General features: G+C 53.3%; 9 protein-coding genes across 9 annotated transcripts; 4 read left to right on the top strand and 5 right to left on the bottom strand.

The window, feature by feature from the left end:
* Window positions 1-263: 263 nt before the first annotated feature.
* On the top strand, window positions 264-2,347 carry J4E85_007651 (uncharacterized protein; the record flags this gene model as incomplete). Its single annotated transcript, XM_051471882.1, has 5 exons — window positions 264-326; window positions 380-550; window positions 607-843; window positions 899-1,547; window positions 1,596-2,347. 5 exons carry the CDS (start codon window positions 264-266, stop codon window positions 2,345-2,347), a joined length of 1,872 nt encoding a protein of 623 aa, XP_051324079.1.
* A 596-nt stretch (window positions 2,348-2,943) lies between these two features.
* On the bottom strand, window positions 2,944-3,794 carry J4E85_007650 (uncharacterized protein; the record flags this gene model as incomplete). The annotated part of the gene is made up of 2 exons (XM_051471881.1): window positions 2,944-3,199; window positions 3,313-3,794. The coding sequence occupies 2 exons, from the start codon at window positions 3,792-3,794 to the stop codon at window positions 2,944-2,946; spliced, it is 738 nt and encodes a 245-aa protein (XP_051324078.1).
* A 349-nt stretch (window positions 3,795-4,143) lies between these two features.
* J4E85_007649 (uncharacterized protein) lies at window positions 4,144-4,660 on the top strand (the record flags this gene model as incomplete). Its single annotated transcript, XM_051471880.1, has 4 exons — window positions 4,144-4,264; window positions 4,318-4,366; window positions 4,469-4,602; window positions 4,656-4,660. 4 exons carry the CDS (start codon window positions 4,144-4,146, stop codon window positions 4,658-4,660), a joined length of 309 nt encoding a protein of 102 aa, XP_051324077.1.
* Window positions 4,661-5,252: 592 nt separating this feature from the next.
* Window positions 5,253-7,785, bottom strand: J4E85_007648 (uncharacterized protein; the record flags this gene model as incomplete). Its single annotated transcript, XM_051471879.1, has 6 exons — window positions 5,253-5,313; window positions 5,366-7,319; window positions 7,378-7,444; window positions 7,505-7,581; window positions 7,638-7,655; window positions 7,704-7,785. 6 exons carry the CDS (start codon window positions 7,783-7,785, stop codon window positions 5,253-5,255), a joined length of 2,259 nt encoding a protein of 752 aa, XP_051324076.1.
* Window positions 7,786-8,353: 568 nt separating this feature from the next.
* Window positions 8,354-8,725, top strand: J4E85_007647 (uncharacterized protein; the record flags this gene model as incomplete). Its single annotated transcript, XM_051471878.1, has 3 exons — window positions 8,354-8,498; window positions 8,548-8,650; window positions 8,698-8,725. The coding sequence occupies 3 exons, from the start codon at window positions 8,354-8,356 to the stop codon at window positions 8,723-8,725; spliced, it is 276 nt and encodes a 91-aa protein (XP_051324075.1).
* A 259-nt stretch (window positions 8,726-8,984) lies between these two features.
* On the bottom strand, window positions 8,985-10,346 carry PGK1 (phosphoglycerate kinase; the record flags this gene model as incomplete). The annotated part of the gene is made up of 3 exons (XM_051471877.1): window positions 8,985-9,751; window positions 9,800-10,220; window positions 10,281-10,346. The coding sequence occupies 3 exons, from the start codon at window positions 10,344-10,346 to the stop codon at window positions 8,985-8,987; spliced, it is 1,254 nt and encodes a 417-aa protein (XP_051324074.1).
* Window positions 10,347-11,047: 701 nt separating this feature from the next.
* On the bottom strand, window positions 11,048-12,052 carry J4E85_007645 (uncharacterized protein; the record flags this gene model as incomplete). Its single annotated transcript, XM_051471876.1, has 4 exons — window positions 11,048-11,119; window positions 11,168-11,686; window positions 11,824-11,940; window positions 11,990-12,052. 4 exons carry the CDS (start codon window positions 12,050-12,052, stop codon window positions 11,048-11,050), a joined length of 771 nt encoding a protein of 256 aa, XP_051324073.1.
* Window positions 12,053-12,644: 592 nt separating this feature from the next.
* On the bottom strand, window positions 12,645-14,518 carry J4E85_007644 (uncharacterized protein; the record flags this gene model as incomplete). Its single annotated transcript, XM_051471875.1, has 3 exons — window positions 12,645-12,801; window positions 12,853-13,927; window positions 14,335-14,518. The coding sequence occupies 3 exons, from the start codon at window positions 14,516-14,518 to the stop codon at window positions 12,645-12,647; spliced, it is 1,416 nt and encodes a 471-aa protein (XP_051324072.1).
* A 183-nt stretch (window positions 14,519-14,701) lies between these two features.
* Window positions 14,702-17,206, top strand: J4E85_007643 (uncharacterized protein; the record flags this gene model as incomplete). The annotated part of the gene is made up of 4 exons (XM_051471874.1): window positions 14,702-14,848; window positions 14,900-16,138; window positions 16,189-17,016; window positions 17,072-17,206. The coding sequence occupies 4 exons, from the start codon at window positions 14,702-14,704 to the stop codon at window positions 17,204-17,206; spliced, it is 2,349 nt and encodes a 782-aa protein (XP_051324071.1).
* Between the last annotated feature and the right edge of the window lie 997 nt (window positions 17,207-18,203).

The following is an 18,203-nucleotide window of genomic DNA, read 5'->3' as shown; positions in this document are numbered from 1 at the left end:
GTTTTTTTGTCGTAGCGAGCAGCAGCCAGAGTGTGTCCCGGCAGTTCAGAGGCCCACGATCCACTCATAGGGCGCTCGTTTAGGTGCCAAGCTTCGGAGGCTGAACGCGAGCGGCGCAGGCCCAGTGGAGCGGCGCTACCAGCTGCACTGACGTCTCTCACCTGTCGCCTTCACCTGAGACGGGCACCTCGCCAACTTTCGCATGTCGTAGCCTCGCCCGCACCACAACCTCGCTCGCGCCTACTCCCACCCCCGAACCCGCAATGGCACGCGACAAGTTTGCTCGGCAGAGCCTCGGTGGCACGCTCCATCAGCGCATCAAAGAGGTAGCTGCAACTACGCGCAAACATGGTATCAGGCAGTCGCTAATGCGCTCTAGTCACGCGTCTTGATGGTAGGAGCTGGCGGCATTGGCTGCGAACTCCTCAAGAACCTCGTCCTCACCGGCTTCGGCGAGATACACATCGTCGACCTCGACACCATCGATCTCAGCAACCTCAACCGCCAGTTCCTGTTCCGCAATGAGCACATCAAGAAGTCCAAGGCACTGGTACGGCACAACATTACTTACAAGCAAGTCAAAGGCCTTGCGCTGACAGCTCATAGGTTGCGAAAGAGTCGGCCGGCAAGTTCAATCCCGACGTCAGCATTGTTGCGTACCACGACAACATCAAGGATGGCCAGTTCAACGTCGCGTGGTTCCAGAGCTTCGGCCTCGTCTTCAATGCGCTGGACAACCTCGATGCGCGGCGACATGTCAACAGGATGTGCCTTGCCGCCAATGTGCCGTTGATCGAGAGTGGCACGACCGGCTTCAATGGACAGGTCCAGGTTATCAAGCGGGTGCGCGACCTCAATGCGACTACCTTACTGAACGATTGTGCTAATTGTATCATAGGGCGAAACCGAATGTTATGACTGCACGCCGAAAGCCGCGCCCAAGTCCTTCCCCGTATGCACCATCCGAAGCACACCCTCGCAACCCATCCACTGCATAGTATGGGGAAAGTCGTATCTGTTCGCCGAAATATTTGGCACCTCGGAAGACGAAGCGCCCGAGCTGGATCACAGCGAAGATGCCGACAACGCAAGCGAAGTCGCGAACCTCCAGAAGGAGGCACAAGCGCTGAAGCGGATTCGCGATTCCATGGGTTCCCAAGACTTCCCACGACTGGTGTTCGACAAGGTGTTCAAAGAGGACATTGAGCGGTTACGGAGCATGGAAGACATGTGGAAGACCAAACGGGCGCCAGAGGCGTTGGACTACGACGCGCTTATGCAAGAATCACTGGGTGTGGGCACGGGAATCGCGCAGCAAGACCAAGTCACATGGAATGTAGCCGAGAACTTCGCCGTCTTCGTCGACAGTATCAAGCGACTCAGCACCCGCCTAGAAGAGACGCGCGCAAATGCCGACGTTGGCAATGCGGCACCTATTCTCAGCTTCGACAAGGACGATGTAGATACGCTCGACTTTGTCGTTGCGAGTGCCAATCTGCGCTCACACATCTTCGGCATCGAGATGCGGTCAAAGTTTGACATCAAGCGTAAGAAAGCGCCCACACATGGCTGGATTAGCTGCTAACAGATCACAGAAATGGCTGGCAACATCATTCCCGCCATTGCGACAACAAACGCCATGACGGCCAGTCTCTGCGTCTTACAAGCCTTCAAGGTTATGCGCGATCAGCTCGACAAAGCCAAGATGGTCTTCCTCACCCGCAGTACCGAGCGCGTCATTTCGAGCGAATCACTCCGACCACCGAATCCCCACTGTGCGACCTGTGGTGTATGCTATGCCACCCTGCACGTCGATACACCGCGCGCGAAGCTAAGCGATCTGATCAACATGGTCCTGAAGGAGAAGCTCGGCTACGGAGAAGAGTTCAGCGTCAAGCGCGATTCAGATATACTCTATGACATGGACGAAGACATTCATCTGGACAAGACCTTCAAGGAACTCAACTTGATGAACGACACCTTCCTCACGGTTTCTGACGACTCGGAAGAAGACGCAAAGGTCGACCTAGTGCTCTGCATCATACACACGGAGTTCACCGAGAACGCGAATCCGCTCAGGTTACCCGACGAGATCAAGATTCCGATCAAACCCAAGGCACCTGCGCCAGAGACCAATGGTCATGCGACTGTCAACGGCGCCGCTACCAATGGTGTCACGAACGGAAGCACGAACGGTGCTGCGAAGCGCACAGCCAGCCAAGCCGGCCTGGAGGACGACCTCGTCCGAAAGAAGGGCAAGGTCATGGAGGAGTCGCAGAAGAAAGACGACGGCCACATAACCATTGAGGACGACAAGGACGGAGCAATTGTCATTGATGACGACTGAATAAACCTTCTACAAAAGTTGGGTTGCTGCCCGCATCTTGGCGCATCGTCCTCACCTTGGACCTCATGATTGTTTTGGCTATCTACAGACGATCATTGGAGTATTCGATATACTTCACTCTTCTCGTCCCGCCATTGGATCATCAGCGTTCAAGCGTCTTTGACATTCCACTCATCCCACCACATCTCCGCACCTCGATCACCAGTCCAACAAACCGCGCGCTACCGAAGCGCAAACGGCATATAGATTTCCTTTTTCTTGTACTATACACCGATCAGTCGCATGGAAACGTTTGGCATGGGCGTCTTTTGGGAGGACTCACTGGTTACATACCTAAGCCTGGATCATCTGGTGGAAGGAAGCACATCTGGAGAACGCCACTGGGCCGTCTTGCAAGGCCGGAATGGCAGTTGAATGGGAAAAATACCAACCAGCGTAGTAAAGTTAATGGAATCAGACGGCAGATAAGCCGCCATCCAAGTTCAACACACAATTATGTGCATATCGGTTTTCTGCAAGGAACAATGCTGCGTGCGCGATTTCGGAGGGTCTGCCGAAACGATTCAATGGGATGCGTTGCTGAAGCTCAGTGGCATTCAGGTCTGGCCGTGGTTAGAGCACACCTTAACAAACAACACCGTGGCATGCGTACCTTTTGTCATGTCTGTTTCCACGTATCCAGGTACAATAGCATTAACCCGCACTTTGTGACTCGCATACTCCGTAGCCAAAGCACGAGTAAACCCCAAAACACCCGCTTTCGACGCCGCATACGCAACGGCTCCGTAGCCGCCTTGCAAACCCAGCAGCGAACTGACGTTGATGATGACAGGAGCTTTATCTTCAGCTTGACTTTTACCTCTCAGATACCCATTCCTACCACCCGCATCAGCAAGTCAACAACATGGCTACTAAAACAGAAACACAAACACAAGTAGTAGGAGTTGCGATTGAGTTTTACATACCGTAACAAAAACTTGGTCCCCAGCATCATAGAAGTAAGATTCGTCCGAACAATACTTTCCAGGTCCTCTTCATTCAATCCCGAGAAGAGCTTCGCCTGCGTGACACCCGCACAATTCACCACGACATCGATGCGCGAAGGATGTGTCGAGAACGCCGTGCGCTCTGGCTTGGGTAGGTGAGCGATGAAAGGGCGCGAGGGGTGCAAGTGCCAGAAGTTGGAACCTAGGGATATGTCGCCTGCGATGTAGCCGTGTTGGTATGATGGTGGTTCCGCAGGGTCATGTGTCTCTGGGTTCGACGGTGTTTCTGGTGATGAGGTGGATGGGAGGGGTGTTAGGCTTGCTATGGCGGTTTTCAGATCGGGTTCTGAGCGTGAGATTAGGGTGCAGCGGTATGCGTTTTTGGAGAAGAGTTGTGCGATTGCGAGGCCGATGCCTCGGCTGCCGCCTGTGATGAGGACGTGTCGTGGGCGGTGCGCCATGGTGGTGGGATGGGTGTACTTTGTGTTTGTGAAATGCGGTCAATCCGTGTGTGGGGAGGGAATTGCCGTTGGGTTTGAATCTTTGTTCAATTGGTCTTCGTAGTGGCTCTCTTTCACAAGAAGTTAAGACGGTATAGTCTAATGTAGATGGGTGATGTAAGCCATCCACCCCCCATCTCGACGTTCGCCCACGCGAGAAAACGTGACAGCGCGCGCTGTCCTCCGCAACTTCCCCGCGATATCCACCGTCTCTCACACAACATCCCACTCGACGCCGCTATATCCAACCACCCCGCCTTCAGACCACACCCAGAAGCTATTAGACTTATAGCTCATACCGCGCATCACAATGGCCGACGACAAACCCACCGAATACGTCACCCTCGTCTCAAACGACGGCTTCGAGTTCAAGATCCTCCGCTCAGCAGCATGCATAGCAGGCACGATCAAGAAAGCACTGGATCCACTTTGTGAGTCGCTCTTCCCGGATACATGTCGTATGACCCGGCTAACGCATCAATAGCTGGCTTCCGGGAAAACGCACAGAATCGCGTTGACTTGCCTACGATCAAGTACGTCTACTCCAACCATGCCTTCCTCCCATTCTCGCTCCGTACCGCGACATCTCCGCCATAAGATATATCACAATAGAAGAGGCTAATGATGGTATCTAGTGGTGTGGTGCTAGAGAAGGTCTGCGAGTACCTGTACTACAACCAAAAGCACGCGGAAAGCAAAGACGTGTCGGATATGGACATCCCGCCCGAGCTTTGTTTAGAGTTGTTGATTGCAGCGGATTATCTGGATGGTATGTCTGCAGATTGCGGAAAGTAAGAAAAGGAATTGTGCTAACGTCTCTAGTATGAGATTATGATTGAATATCCGAGATACGCTTCTATATCCGTAAACCCAGCGCCCGTCGCCGAACGAATACAGAAAAGGAGGCTGTGAGGCAGGGTTTCAGACATCGGCTTGAGAGTCGTGATGGGGGTTATGATACGGGATGGGTCTGAGAGCTACTGGGGACTCTCGTGCCAAAATACTGCAGGAAGCGGACACGTCGAGCACACGAGCCTTTCAGGCGAGATGTACTTCGGACAAAAGGGAGGCGGCATCTTTTCTAATTGTTGATGTGCTTCTTTCTAGAGCTTTTCTCATGCTCAGGGAGACGCTACTGCCCATGTGCTACTAGCAGATCTCGGCTTCTGGCTATTTCAGCATGGAGATGCAAAACGGAACTAAGAGATCTCTCGTAGAGCAGTTCACAGGCTGTGGATGCATGCTTGGTATGATACTTATCCATGCGTATTTATCAAGACTGCCTTCATATCAGAGACAAGAGGATGAACTATTGTGTATCCATGCCCTTCCATCCCGTTATATCCTTCTACGTCCCTACCATCTATATGTATTCCCCATACCCATAGACCACACAAAGTCCCTGCTCATCACCACACTCTAACACTGCACCCCAAACTTGCGCAGCGTCTCCTTACCCGTCGTGATCTTCATACCAATCCTACGCACAAGTCAGCCACAAACACATACACATCGATCGAGAAGTCACATACCTAGCATCCAAATCAAACCCACCCATCTTCGTAACCTCATCCAACCAATCCTTACACTGCACCAGCATCTGCGGATTCTTCTCCGGATGCCCATCCACATCAGCCTCGCGCCAGATATTCGCGGCCATCTCGTAGCGCGCACACGGCGCAGTCCAGTTATCTTTGAAGTTACCCGTGATGAGCAACTTATCAACAGGCAAAACCTCTTTCTCTAGGATGGCCTTGGCTTCAGCTGTTTGGTCCATGTTACGCAGGGTAGCGGCGCGCAAGACATGTAGAATGGATTTCTCGTCTACGCCCTCCTTGTCCCAGTGCGGGTTGGCTGGTGATTCACTCCAGGCCAGGTTGGCGAGAGAGACTTGGAGGTGGTCGTCTCGCATGCGCTTGTATCCGTTCCAGAAGTAGATCATTTCCTCGAGTGGGGAGACACCGACGGCGTCGACGATGTCGCAGTTCCATTCTTTGGCGCGTGCTTCCCATTTCTGGATTTTGCGCGCGACGAAGATGTCGAAGGGGAGTTGGCGGGCCATAAACTTCTTCTTTCCGACGTTGGGCATGACTTTCTTCATGTACTCCTCTGCCTTAGTTCCATATTCTTTTGCCTTTGTTGGGTCGGTCGTCTTGTGTTTTCGGTAGAGTTCGACGTATGAGGCGGCGATGATGTGGTAGTATAGCGCGTGGGACCAGTTGTTGAGGCCAATGCACTTCTCGAAAGCAAAAGCGGTAGCTTCGTAGTCGTGCATGTACATGTTGTTCAAACTGCGTTCAAACCATGTAAGCGCTTCGAGCTGTTTTAGCTTTGACTCGCCCACTTCGTGCATGAACTGAACAGCCTCTTCCAACTTCTTATCAGAGGCGAGCATCCTGGACTCCTCAAGTAGCCAGAGATGACTCTTGGGGTACCTTGCGCGCATGTAGCGGAGCAAAGCCAGACACCGTTCCTTCGGGTATGCCCCCTCGCCTTTGGTAGGAAGTATGTCACAGAAGTTGGTGAAGCCATTGATATATCCCATCAGCACAACTCCAGCCATGGCACCGTGGATGTTGTGGAATTTAGTCGCTTGCCACAGCATTCGCATTCCTCGCTCCCTATCACCCTTGAAGCCAACGATCTTCAGTAATCCAGCAAAAGACGGCGGGATGAACGAAAGAATAAGTAACAGCATGCCAAAGCAAAAGTTGGATCCGGAGAGGATGAAGACATCGACTGGGTGGTTGCTGAATGACGCGATGTCTGCATCAGCATCACCCTCATCGTTCAAGGTAAGCTTCTCGAAGTATTCGATAGCGTCTGGTAGCGAGTTGGATGGGTTCTCGTTCGTGGTAGGAAGCCCTGGTGCCGAGCTTGCTGCGACATCCACCTTCTTTTGAGCATTGTCTAGCTCGACAGTAGCACCTTTGTCAGCGGCGACGTTGAGATGCCCCATATATTCCACAGGCGTTTCACCGCCAGTGTGATCTTCTGGAGCATCCACGAAGTCAACATCGTCATCGTCGTCATCTGTGGCCTTCTTCGCAGCCGGTCCAGTCACTGTAGTAGACTGCTTCAGACTGGAAGTCGACGCTGCAGCGGACGGCCCGGTAGACGTAGGACCCTGAGAGCTCTTCAGAGCATTGCTTGCCCCAACTGATCGAGCCGAGCCCTTGGAAGAGGGGCGCGATCCCACCGAGTTGACGCTGCTCGTACTCCTCTCTGCCAGAAACTTCTTCTCATTCTCCATCACACCCTCCAGCGCAAGGTATGCCTTCCTCAATTTGTAGAAACTCTTGATAGCCTCCGTCAAGCTCTCGTTGAGCACACCGACTACAGCACTCATCAGCTGTGCTTCTGCCTGGCATACCGCGTACTCGGTGCCTGGAGGGTATATAGCCGATTTATACGCGTTCGGATCCTTGCTAATACGGCGTTGGTGTTCGTAAGCGGAGTTCTCGGCCACTGATAGGGCATTGGCAGCTGTCGACCATGTCAGTCACTGCATCTCCTTGACACCATGTTGAATATGCGATCAGACCTTCGCGTACGATTTCCGGCTCGAAACCCAACGTCGCCCGTATGAAGACACATACACCCGCTCCGAGCTACACGATATAAGACTAGAACCGAAGTATGGGCCCGAGGGCTGGAAGGTAGGTGTGTACCTGGTGGAATGGACTGGATCCTTTGCTAAGATGTGCTTCGGCGCTTTCGATATCATCGGCCATGATATAAGTGACGGCTGTGCTCGCGTGTGATTAGACTTGTCTGCGCCACTGTATTGGGTGGAGTTCGTACCGCTCATGGCATCCTCAACTGTGTTGTATTAGTACCTACCTGACCTATGCATGCTTTTGAACTTACTCTGTGCCATTTCGCTCAAGGAATCTAAGCTCTTCGAATGCCCAGGCGTATGGCCCTTGAGCCAACCGCCGACTTTGAACATGCTGGATAAATAATCCCGCGCCGCGGAGAGACTGGTCGAAAAAAGGTTAACCAGAAGAGGCCGAGAAAGAGAGACACGAGAAAGATCGAATGAAGAGAGGTAGTAAGTATATTCAAATCTCAGCGTAAAGCGGATACGCCAGCTAAGACACTGAGCGCGTGTCTAGACACCTACTAAAGCCCACCAGACGGGCGGTGCTTACAGCTTCGTCCGGCTACTCGGAGCTAAAGTACGTGTACGTCATGTTCATTATCCGTACTTTGCCCTCCAACACACACCAGGTCCGGCTTGAAACGAGTGAATGAGGTGCAACGGCGACAGCAAAGCACCACCATGCATCACATGGAACTTTCTCGGAGCCAAGCAGCGACCTTGACGGACTCGTACCCCGCGAACCCAGTTGCCAGGTGCACCACGTGACGTCGCGCTAAGCCTTGCGGACAATCGCCGCCGCTGCTCCTCCGCTGTTAGAGCCGCATCACCAAAGCCACAACACCGCGTAATCACAACTCGACTCACCCAACCGTACCGTAGCACATCGCCGATCGTATCTCCCGAAACAGTCACAATGTCCGGCTCAGCACAAGGCAGCAACGACATGAAGAAGGCCGTCGTCAGCGACTCCAAGAACGGCGAGCAACCACTGGCGCCCGAGAAGAAGCCCGCGACACAGCTAGAGGAGGATGATGAGTTTGAGGACTTTCCTGTAGAGGGTACGTTGGAATGGTTGAAGGGGGATGCATCAAGCTAACGTGTCTGCAGACTGGACTGAGGAGGAGACACAGATCCCCAACGGCAACACACATCTCTGGGAAGAGAGCTGGGACGATGATGACACGAATGACGACTTTGCGGTTCAGCTGAGGTAGGACACTTATCTACTGGAAATGTATAGGGGCTAACAACAACCAGGGAGGAGCTTAAGAAGCTGGGCAAATGAGCGATACCTACAGTCGACACGAACAGACGCGATTCGAACGGAAGACATGACGACCCTTCAGACGGATGAAGATATGGCAAGCTCGAGACACATGCATGGTTGAGAAAGTGAGCCCAAAGACTCCACGCATCACGTCCATAGGCCACGAGGTGGAATGCGGTATCTTTATTGAACCGAAAAGAGCTATAGCTACAATCATAACTTCGAAGATATACCTTCCCTCATCTTGAGCTGCCGTTCACTTCTATGAGTGACTGGTTTACTTACTTGACAGGGCGGATACACCGGGCAGGTCCTTGCCCTCGAGCAGCTCGAGCGACGCACCACCACCAGTCGAGACGTGGGACAGCTTGTCTTCTACGCCGTACTTGGCGGCAACAGTGGCTGTGTCACCACCACCGATGATGACAATCTTGCCGCTCTGCGCAGCGTCAACGGCAGCATCGAGCGTCGCCTTGGTGCCCTTGGCGAACTTCTCAAACTCGAATACACCGGCGGGACCGTTCCAGAGGATGGTCTGCGCCTCGCCAATGGCCTCCTTGTACAGCTTGATCGACTTGTCTCCGCAGTCGAGACCCATCCAGCCATCTGGGATACCGTCCTTGTCCTCAGCGTAGCCAGTGTTGGCATCCTTGTCGAACTTGTCGGCGGTGATGTAGTCAACGGGCAGGACAATCTTGACGTTGTTCTTCTTCGCCTTCTCAACAAGGTCCTTGACGGTCTTGCTGCCGGCCTCGTCGAACAAGCTGTCACCGATCTTGACGCCCTCGAGTGTCTTCTTGAAGGTGAATGACATGCCTCCGCAGATGATGAGGCTGTTGACCTTGCCGAGCAGGTTGTCGATCAGCTGGATCTTGTCGGAGACCTTAGCACCACCGAGGATGGCGAGGAAGGGGCGCTTGGGCTCCTCGAGCGCTTGCGCAAAGTAGTCGAGCTCCTTCTTGACGAGGAAGCCAGATGCCTTTTGTGGGAGGTCGACGCCGACCATGGAGCTGTGTGCGCGGTGGGCAGTGCCAAAGGCATCGTCTGTAATCCGTCAGTATGCTACTTGTACAAATCGCCGAGGACACTCACTGATGTAAATGTCACCAAGAGCAGTCAGGCCCTTCCTGAACTCCTCAACCTTGCTCTTGTCAACCTTCTGCTTCTTGCCCTCGTCATCCTTGTAGCTGCCCTCCTCCTCGGCATGGAAGCGCAAGTTCTCCAGTAGGATGACCTGGCCGCCGCTAGCGCCGTTAACGGTGTCCTCGACCGACTTGCCGACGCAGTCGTCTGTGAAGGTCACGCTCTTGCCGAGGAGCTTCTCGAGTTCGGGAACAACCGGCTTGAGACTGTACTTTGCGTTTGGCTTTCCGTCTGGGCGGCCGAGATGCGACATGAGGATGACGGCCTTGGCGCCATTGTCGACAGCGTACTTGATTGTGGGAAGAGCGCCGACTATGCGCTGGTTGTTGGTGATGTTCTTGTCGGAGTCGAGAGGGACGTTGAAGTCGACCTGGTGTGTCGCGATTAGAATTGAATTTGTACTTCATACCAAAGTTCTGAATATACTCACTCGGATGAGGACGCGCTTGCCCTTCAGGTCGACGTCGGCGATTGACAGCTTGTTAGAGAGAGACATGGTGGGTGTATAGTAGTACTGTGATGGTGTGAGTATAATCAAGTTCTAGTCGCATCAATCGAAGGATACAACTGCCAGCTATATACCTCAAGTAAAGGTCCACTTACGTCAATGAGTTGGAGAAAGGAAGAAGCGTGGGAGGTGTTCAATGTTTGTTGTCGAGCTTCAGATCGTCATGGGCAGGCTTGGTGGGGTGTAGCGGGGCAATCCACGGGTTCTCCTGCATGCAAAGCTTCGCGCTCCTTATCGAACCACAAAAAAGCAAGTTGACGTGACCGGACTAGAGAAATTAGCTGATGTAAAACACATTTTGCTGCCCGCGCGTCTTGGGGCTTGACAAAGTGGGCAGCCAAGGTCGACATCCCCCGCGGCCGAGAGTACTCAGTGGTGTTGGGGTATCGTTGCAACGCGTCTTGCATGATCTCTCCACATGAAGAGACTTGGTAAAACACACAATCCAAGCATATACGCAAGGCGAACGATATTTGTGCATGATGATAGTTTCATTCTGTATCAAATTCAAGACTGTACATAACACATCGACCGTATCAAAGTCAACTAACCTGACGCCGTGCAAATGCCCAACCAAACATGCTAACGCGCGAGACGCTCAAGGGGAATCACCCGATGCCACCATGACCCGAACTTATGTGTACGTATGATATTTAAACATGGGAATTCGTTCGCATAATTTGATAGGCTTAGGCTTCGTCGGCCGAGTTCGTCAAAGAGAGGTAAGCTGTCCAAGCAATACCCACAGTAGATACAAATGGCTGGCACACGTTAGTCACTAGCATTATAACCTGGAGCAAGATACTTACAATCTGGAATTGGATGGGCATGACTCGGAAGTTGATGAGCTGCACAGCCGGCCAGACCATGTAGTTGGCCTTGAGCGCAGGCACGTATACGTCCTGGAACTTGCGCTGCACAGCACGCTTGCCACCACCCTCGGCAACAGTCATGAAGGTAAAGAAGGCAGCCAGACCAGCTGGGGCGAACAGGAATTGATCAAAAGCCACGCGCTTGAGTGCTGGCAACCATGTCGCAGTCTTTGAAACGGGGAAAGTCCTGGACAGGAAGCCAAACCACCTGTGCTGGATTGGCGACATGAGGAAACCGTAGGACATGAATCTCGTGGTTCGCTCGAAATCGAAAGGCGGGGGGAGTATCTTCGAGTCGGGGATGAGGTCGTTCTCGTTGAACGGGTTCCGTCTGTCGAGCTCGTGGATTTCAATCGCCAGGAAGTCGTCCTTGCCTGGGCCGCCCTTCTTGCGTACTGCGCGCTCCCGTACGGCGGTGAGCGTCTGGGCTACTGTGTCCGCGATACCACCCAACACCTGCAGATGGTGTTAGCCTCCCTATTTCGTCATGTCTAAGATATGTCGGGTTCGGCGCAGAAGTCGCAACATGCGGTGTGGCGGTCGCGCGACATGCCACTCGATGCGCATGGCGTTTATAACAAGGGAGCACGTACGGCGTTGGTGATCATCGTGGTGAGAACTGGACGCGCCGCATAGTACTGGTTGTACTTGCGCGTGAGCATGCTGACGGCCGCCATTTGGAGCAGGAATACTATTGAATGCAGCAGCGGCTGGGAATAATTAGTCGACCATCAAATAGTATCAGGAGCAGTGGCTCACAATCTTCCCGTATATCCAGCGGCTGTTTAGCTGGTAAAGCAGTCTGTGTCTGGTGCTGTTCATGTTTAGTATGGGTCCTGTGAAAAGCTCTAGGTGTAGCGTTGCTCGAAGATCGCGATGACGTTGATGAAACGTAGCCGCAGGCCCGTGTGCGGCTATAAGTGGTCCTATCTGTTGCGGCTCAAAAGCGCGATAAGGAAATAGGGCAGGCGACAATACTATCGTGATTAAGAGCGGTTTGTGGTAGGAAGTGTAGCAGAGGCATGCGATGCGCAGCCGCAGCCCAGGGTTCAGTGCGGAGGTGCTGCAACAGTGGCGAGAGTTTCACGCCGGGACCAATGACGAGTTTCAGACATCAAGCGACGGCTGGCATCAGCCTAGTTCCGCGCGCCTATGGCTCGTACTATCGAGCTATGTCCAAGACGTAAAGTTGGGAGCCCGGATGTCTAGCACTTTCTCGTGGACCAAATCCGGTGGTAGCATCTGTGCTCCACTCTGCTGAGCGCCTGCTGAGCTCCACAGTGTCTCGGCGTCACAAGCACGACCCCGTCCATGGTCTACTGTAAGTAACGGCGCAACATTAAAAGGGGGACACTATCTGCATCGCACACTTCATTGACTAAAGATGGTTTAAGCTATGGGAGGTGTTGCGAGCTCACGAGGCTACAGCAACAATACTTGGTAAATCATGTATATCGACAGCTTCGTTGCTGACCAGATCGACGACTCGTATCGATTCCACGAACAATACTCCTGCCGAAAGCGCAAGAAACTTGAGGTCGGCTGTGTAGCAGGAGCCGGGTGAGAGTTGCCTGAGCACGTTAGCCATTCGTTCTGTAACCCTTCTGCTTACTCCGACTTACCCGAGCCGTATGTCAGTTGTCAAGCAGATCAAGTCCGCCGTATCGGTTCTCGCACTTTTTTGCTTAGCGTACACGACATTTTCGTCAACGACCGCTGTCCCAAACAACTCTTTCTTGTCCGCTCGAGGTCGGCCTACAGAAGAGACGGATGGATGTGATTTGTGCTTCCCCGAGTCTCTCGGTCTTTTCGCGATGACCAGAACTGCCAGCCTTCGCGTTTTGTCCGATCGGTTGACTATAAACACATCCCACGTGAAGATCTCGCCAACCTTGACACTCGGCGGCCCAGACACTGTCAGAGTGACATTGACGTCGTTGTGTGAAGCGTCCTGTTCGGGTTGATCTTGGGCATCTTGAGTGACAAGGGCGTCGGGATTGGCTGCGTTCGCGCTCTGTGTTGTAGAGCTACTCGGCCGACTAGCCCTGGCCAAGTTGAGCGCCTGTTCTGACGGAAAGTCAACGGGTGTCTTCCACTCGATAGCAATGTCTGGGTGGCAATGATCGGACATTGTGACATTTGCCTCAACATTCAACGTTAAGTAATGACCCTTGCTCCCGAGTGCTGGTGTTCCATCGGTACCAATATCAGGCCGGATCTTGTACAGAAACGTTAGCTGATCACCAGGTTTGTGGCTCGTCGTGGTATCCAGCTCTTCGTTCAACTCTTGAACCTTGCCTCCATGCAAAGCCAGGCTGACCTTTTTGATTCTGACGTCGTAGGTAGCGAATTGAGCGACTTCCAGATCTAGAGAGGCCATCAAAGACAGGTCGCTTATTGATGCTTGAATCCTCGAATAACGTATCCTCCATATCAAAGGCGGCAGCACACGAAATAGTGGTCTTTGTCCGTTTCGAATCGGTCGAGCCATTTCCTTTGCAGCAGGGGCAGTTGGAGTGACCTTGCTGATACGCATTGCTGAGAGTCGTGGATGGACACCGACAAGAGCGGGATCATTCTCGAATGACTGCAGCAGGTTTAAGGGTGTGGGTACGCCACTTGGGAGATAGTCATCCTCTGACGCGTCTTTTTGAGGCTTTTCTTCTGGCTTGAAGGAGGCCGTGGGTTGGAAGTACACTGCAGGCTTATGAAATCTGCCTTGTGGGCGAGCTGCTGTTGATTAGATAGGATCTATGAGAGATTGGCTGATTGTCTCACCTATGAAAACATCCACCTTCCAGATAACATAGGTATGAGCACTGTCCCCTTCACCATGGTTGACAACCGTAGGTTCATCTGTGTGATTGATGGTACCTGAGAAGATGACTTCTTTGGGAGGCGTAGATTTTGGATCTTGATCAGATGGGGGAACCGTACTGAATGCGAAGGCCTCTACGTTGATCACCAGTCTTGCAAGGTACGACTTCAAGGTCGCTTCGTCTAACAGCGGTGTTTGGAAAACAACATATACGGCTAAAAGTTCATCTAAAGGCCTGTGCATGAGTAAGAGACGTGCTGATTGTAGGGAATTGTTGGAGACGTACCGAGAAGTAGCACATTTCGTTGTGCTAGGAACGGCAATATGGAACCATTGTCGTCTGCTGCACCATCCCAAGAGTCGATCTCGCTCTTGATGTCGATGTCGGAACTCGCAGGCACCACAGCTTCCAGCACTGAGCTCTCGGCAAACTCGAGGCTCCTGCGTGGTATCACCTCATCGTCTGCCATGATTTTCACAGGACAATCGAGGTGAAGGTAGATGTGAAGGAACACGTGAATGTGGTGCCTGAACTAGGGGTCCTGCTTCCGCGCTACCCAAACCGTCCGTGCGCCAGTAAGTTCCACAACTTCTTTGCAGACAGGCGTTCTGACTTTACCCATCCCCACGCGCAACCATCGACAACCGGCGCAATGAACGGCCCACCCTACGCGCCGCCAATGGCTCAAGCTTCTGTATGGTCAGTCGCGACAGCAGCCGATGGCAAGGAGTACTACTTCAACAAAGCCACCAACCAAACCACGTGGGAAAAGCCCGACGAGCTCAAGGACGATGTAGAGGTACTTGATCTCATGATCATTCGACAGCGAGACAATACTGACGCTAAGAAGCGCGCAATTCCCGGCACCGGCTGGACTGCGCACGTAGCAGGCGGCAGGCGATACTACGCAAAAACTGGTACGAGCGAGACTACGTGGGAGATTCCCGAGGTGGTCCAGAAGAAGATCGACGAGTACAGGCAGAGCCTGCAGAACCAGCGCCCGCCCCCTGCCGGTCCCGCGGGATGGCCAACAGGACCAGCCTCGAGCGCGCCTTCGTACGACAACAGACGCCCCGAACGCGACGAGTACCGCCCCGACCGACACGACCGCCGCGATGACCGTGACCGTGATCGCGAGCGCGACCGTGAATCTGGCTTCGGCGGCGACCGCCCCAACATCAGCTTCACGACCGGCACCGAGCTACAGTTTTCTACTCCGCAGGAAGCCGAGGCTGCTTTCATGAAGGTGCTCAGGCAGATGAAGGTGCAGCCCGACTGGACCTGGCAGCAGGCCGTCCGCGCCGGTATCCACGATCCCAACTGGCGCGCCATTCCCGAGCCGGAGAAGCGCGAGGAGGCCTTCAAGAAGTACTGCGAAGACTTGCGCGCCCAGGAGAAGCACAAGGAGCAGGATCGCCAGGCCAAGCTACGATCCGACTTCACCGCCATGCTGCGCTCGCACCCCGAGATCAAGTACTACACACGCTGGAAGACTGCTCTGCCCATCATCGAAGAGGAAACCATCTTCCGCTCAGCCAAGGACGACAACGAGAGAAGGACTCTGTTCGAAGAATACATCATCTCTTTGAAGAAGGCGCACGAAGAGGAAGAGGCAGAGAGCAGGCGCTCTGCACTCGATGAGGTCATGGGCTTGCTGAAGGGCTTGGACCTGGAGCCGTTCACGCGTTGGCAGGCAGCTGAAGAAAAGTTGGAGCAGAACAACGAGTTCAACAGCGAGAAGTTCGAAACTCTGACTCGAATGGATGTCTTGAACCAATTCGAAAAGCACATCAGGCAGCTCCAGCGCGAACACAACGACAAAGTCCAAGCTGAGCGACGCAAGAAGCACCGCGTCGAGCGCAAGAACCGTGATGCATTCCTCGAGCTTCTAGACGAGCTTAGGAGGGACGGTTTGCTTCGCGCTGGTACCAAGTGGAAGGACATTCACAGTCACATCGAGAACGAACCGCGCTACACAGCCATGCTTGGGCAGGGCGGATCCTCGCCACTCGATCTATTCCGTGATGCTCTGGAGGAGGAAGAGGGCAAGTTCCGCACCCTGCGCCGAAGGGCGCTTGATGTACTGGAGGTATGTTGAACCCCAACCCCCCACTAGAACTGGACTAACTGTGCTACTAGCAACAACGCTTCGAGGTTACCACGTCGACCCCTGTGGAAGACTTCCTTATCGTTATGCGAAAAGATCCTCGCACCGCTGATATTGACGAACAGTCCATGCATAGCATATACAACTACGTCCTTGCGAAGGTCAAGAAGCGCGAGGAGCAAGACCGCCAAGACGAAGAGTACAATGAGCGCTCCACTGTGGACAAGCTTCGGTCAGTCATCAAGCATCTTGATCCGCCGGTGTCGCTGTCAGACACCTGGGAAGTGGTACGTCCCCGCGTTGAAAAGACAGACGAGTATCGCGCACTGAAATCAGATACCCTCCGCGAATCGGCTTTCGACAAGTTCATGTCCCGCTTGAAGGAGAAGGAGAGCGATCGCAGAGACCGAAGCAGGCGCGATGGCCGTGACCGTAGTAGGGACAGGCGTGACCGAGATCGTGAGTATCGCAATGGTCATTCTGACTCCCATCGTCGTCATCGTACACGAACCCGCTCACCTGAACATGACCCGTATGCTGCAGAGCGCCGTCGTGCGGTGCAGGACAGGGAGGCGCGCTACAGGAACAACGACAGTACAGGCTTGTCTCCTCCCCCGCGCCGTGAGCGCCGAGACGACGATCGTTACGAGCGTTCTCGTCGCAGCCCTGGCGGTGATCACTACGTCCGTGAGCGTCGCGAGCGAGAGGCCGAACGCGAGCGATCCTATGTCAGCAGGGCCGATCCTCGTGAGGCCACTGTCAGTCTGCTAGACTACGGCGACAGCGGTGGTCGCACGTCATCAGCTCGACGCCGTCGGGAAAGCGACGAGAGCTCTTCCAAACGCGATCGTGAGACAAAGGTCCGCAAAATTACGCCCCATATATATTGAGAACACGACACTAACCTCGTCACAGCGTGCTCGCTACTCTCCACGCCCTGACCGCAAGTCCAAGACGCCTGTTCCTGAGGCAGCCAGCACGATTAAGAAGGAAGAAGAAGACCGCGCCCTCCGCAGTGGAAGCGAGGAAGGTGAAATTGAGGAGGATTAGAAGTTCTCGCTGATACACCCGTCTCGTAGGATACAGACGACTCTTCACCGTCCCCAGCCAGTCAACAACTGGAACTACATGTGAGTAAGTTACGGTACCTTGTTTCTGACATTCATTCGATTACTCGGCTACGTTACCATTACACCCTTAGCTTGAGAGTATGTACCATAATCACCTCGTAGAGTGCGTTAAAAAACATAGCCAGAATACTACCAGTCTCTATGATCTTTGAACTACCATATGTTTGATGTGCGTTCTGATATCAGCGGCAATGGTCTGCTTCGACGACGATGAAAAGTATTAATACCCAACAGTCGATGCTCATGCTGTACGAAGTGATTGCAGTCGTTGCCAATCTGCATACTCCAGACTATATTTGACTGGTATCCCAATCCGGAATTTGGTAGTCGAGTCGACACTGCAAATGCATACTGGAGTGGATTATGGCATAAACTGGGAACGAATTCTATGTTGTACGCGATGCCTGCTAGCTTGACATAATGAAGTTTCCGTGCTTGTTTGACAGAGGTCGCAGCATCCGAGATCTGTACTCTGGAGGCATTCATGCGTGCCTACATACGTGCAGTGACAATCGTTGTGCAGATGACCTGTGGTAACTCTCCAGACGCCCGCAATCGACGGCTTTTGGCAACTTGCCTGATTCGGACTACATGCCAAACAGCGCGCAACACCAATGTCCAAGCCCTCGGGACCGAAGTTCGTATGTAAGTGTAGATTGATATAGTCTTTCCATCTGTCCCTTTAGCGTTAATTGAAACTGTCTAGATTTCTCGGGCCAAGGAGCGTGGCTTGCGCCTCGATCTGGTAGTCGTCGGTTCATGACATGTCAGAAGCGTGTAATCCTGGCGAACCTCGGCTGGCCTGAAGCTACCCCGGACTCCACTTCTCCTCTCCATATACCGAGCGCAACACCATCATGTAGTCTACACGCAGCAGAGCCCCGTCGCTCGCATCTTCTACTCTACCTTCGGCTCGC

This window comes from Alternaria conjuncta, assembly GCF_024043145.1.
Source record: "Alternaria conjuncta strain BMP 0040 chromosome Unknown scaffold_11, whole genome shotgun sequence".
NCBI lineage: Eukaryota > Fungi > Ascomycota > Dothideomycetes > Pleosporales > Pleosporaceae > Alternaria > Alternaria conjuncta.
Note: the sequence above shows the minus strand (reverse complement) of the source record. Positions and strands in the feature narration are given on the sequence as shown.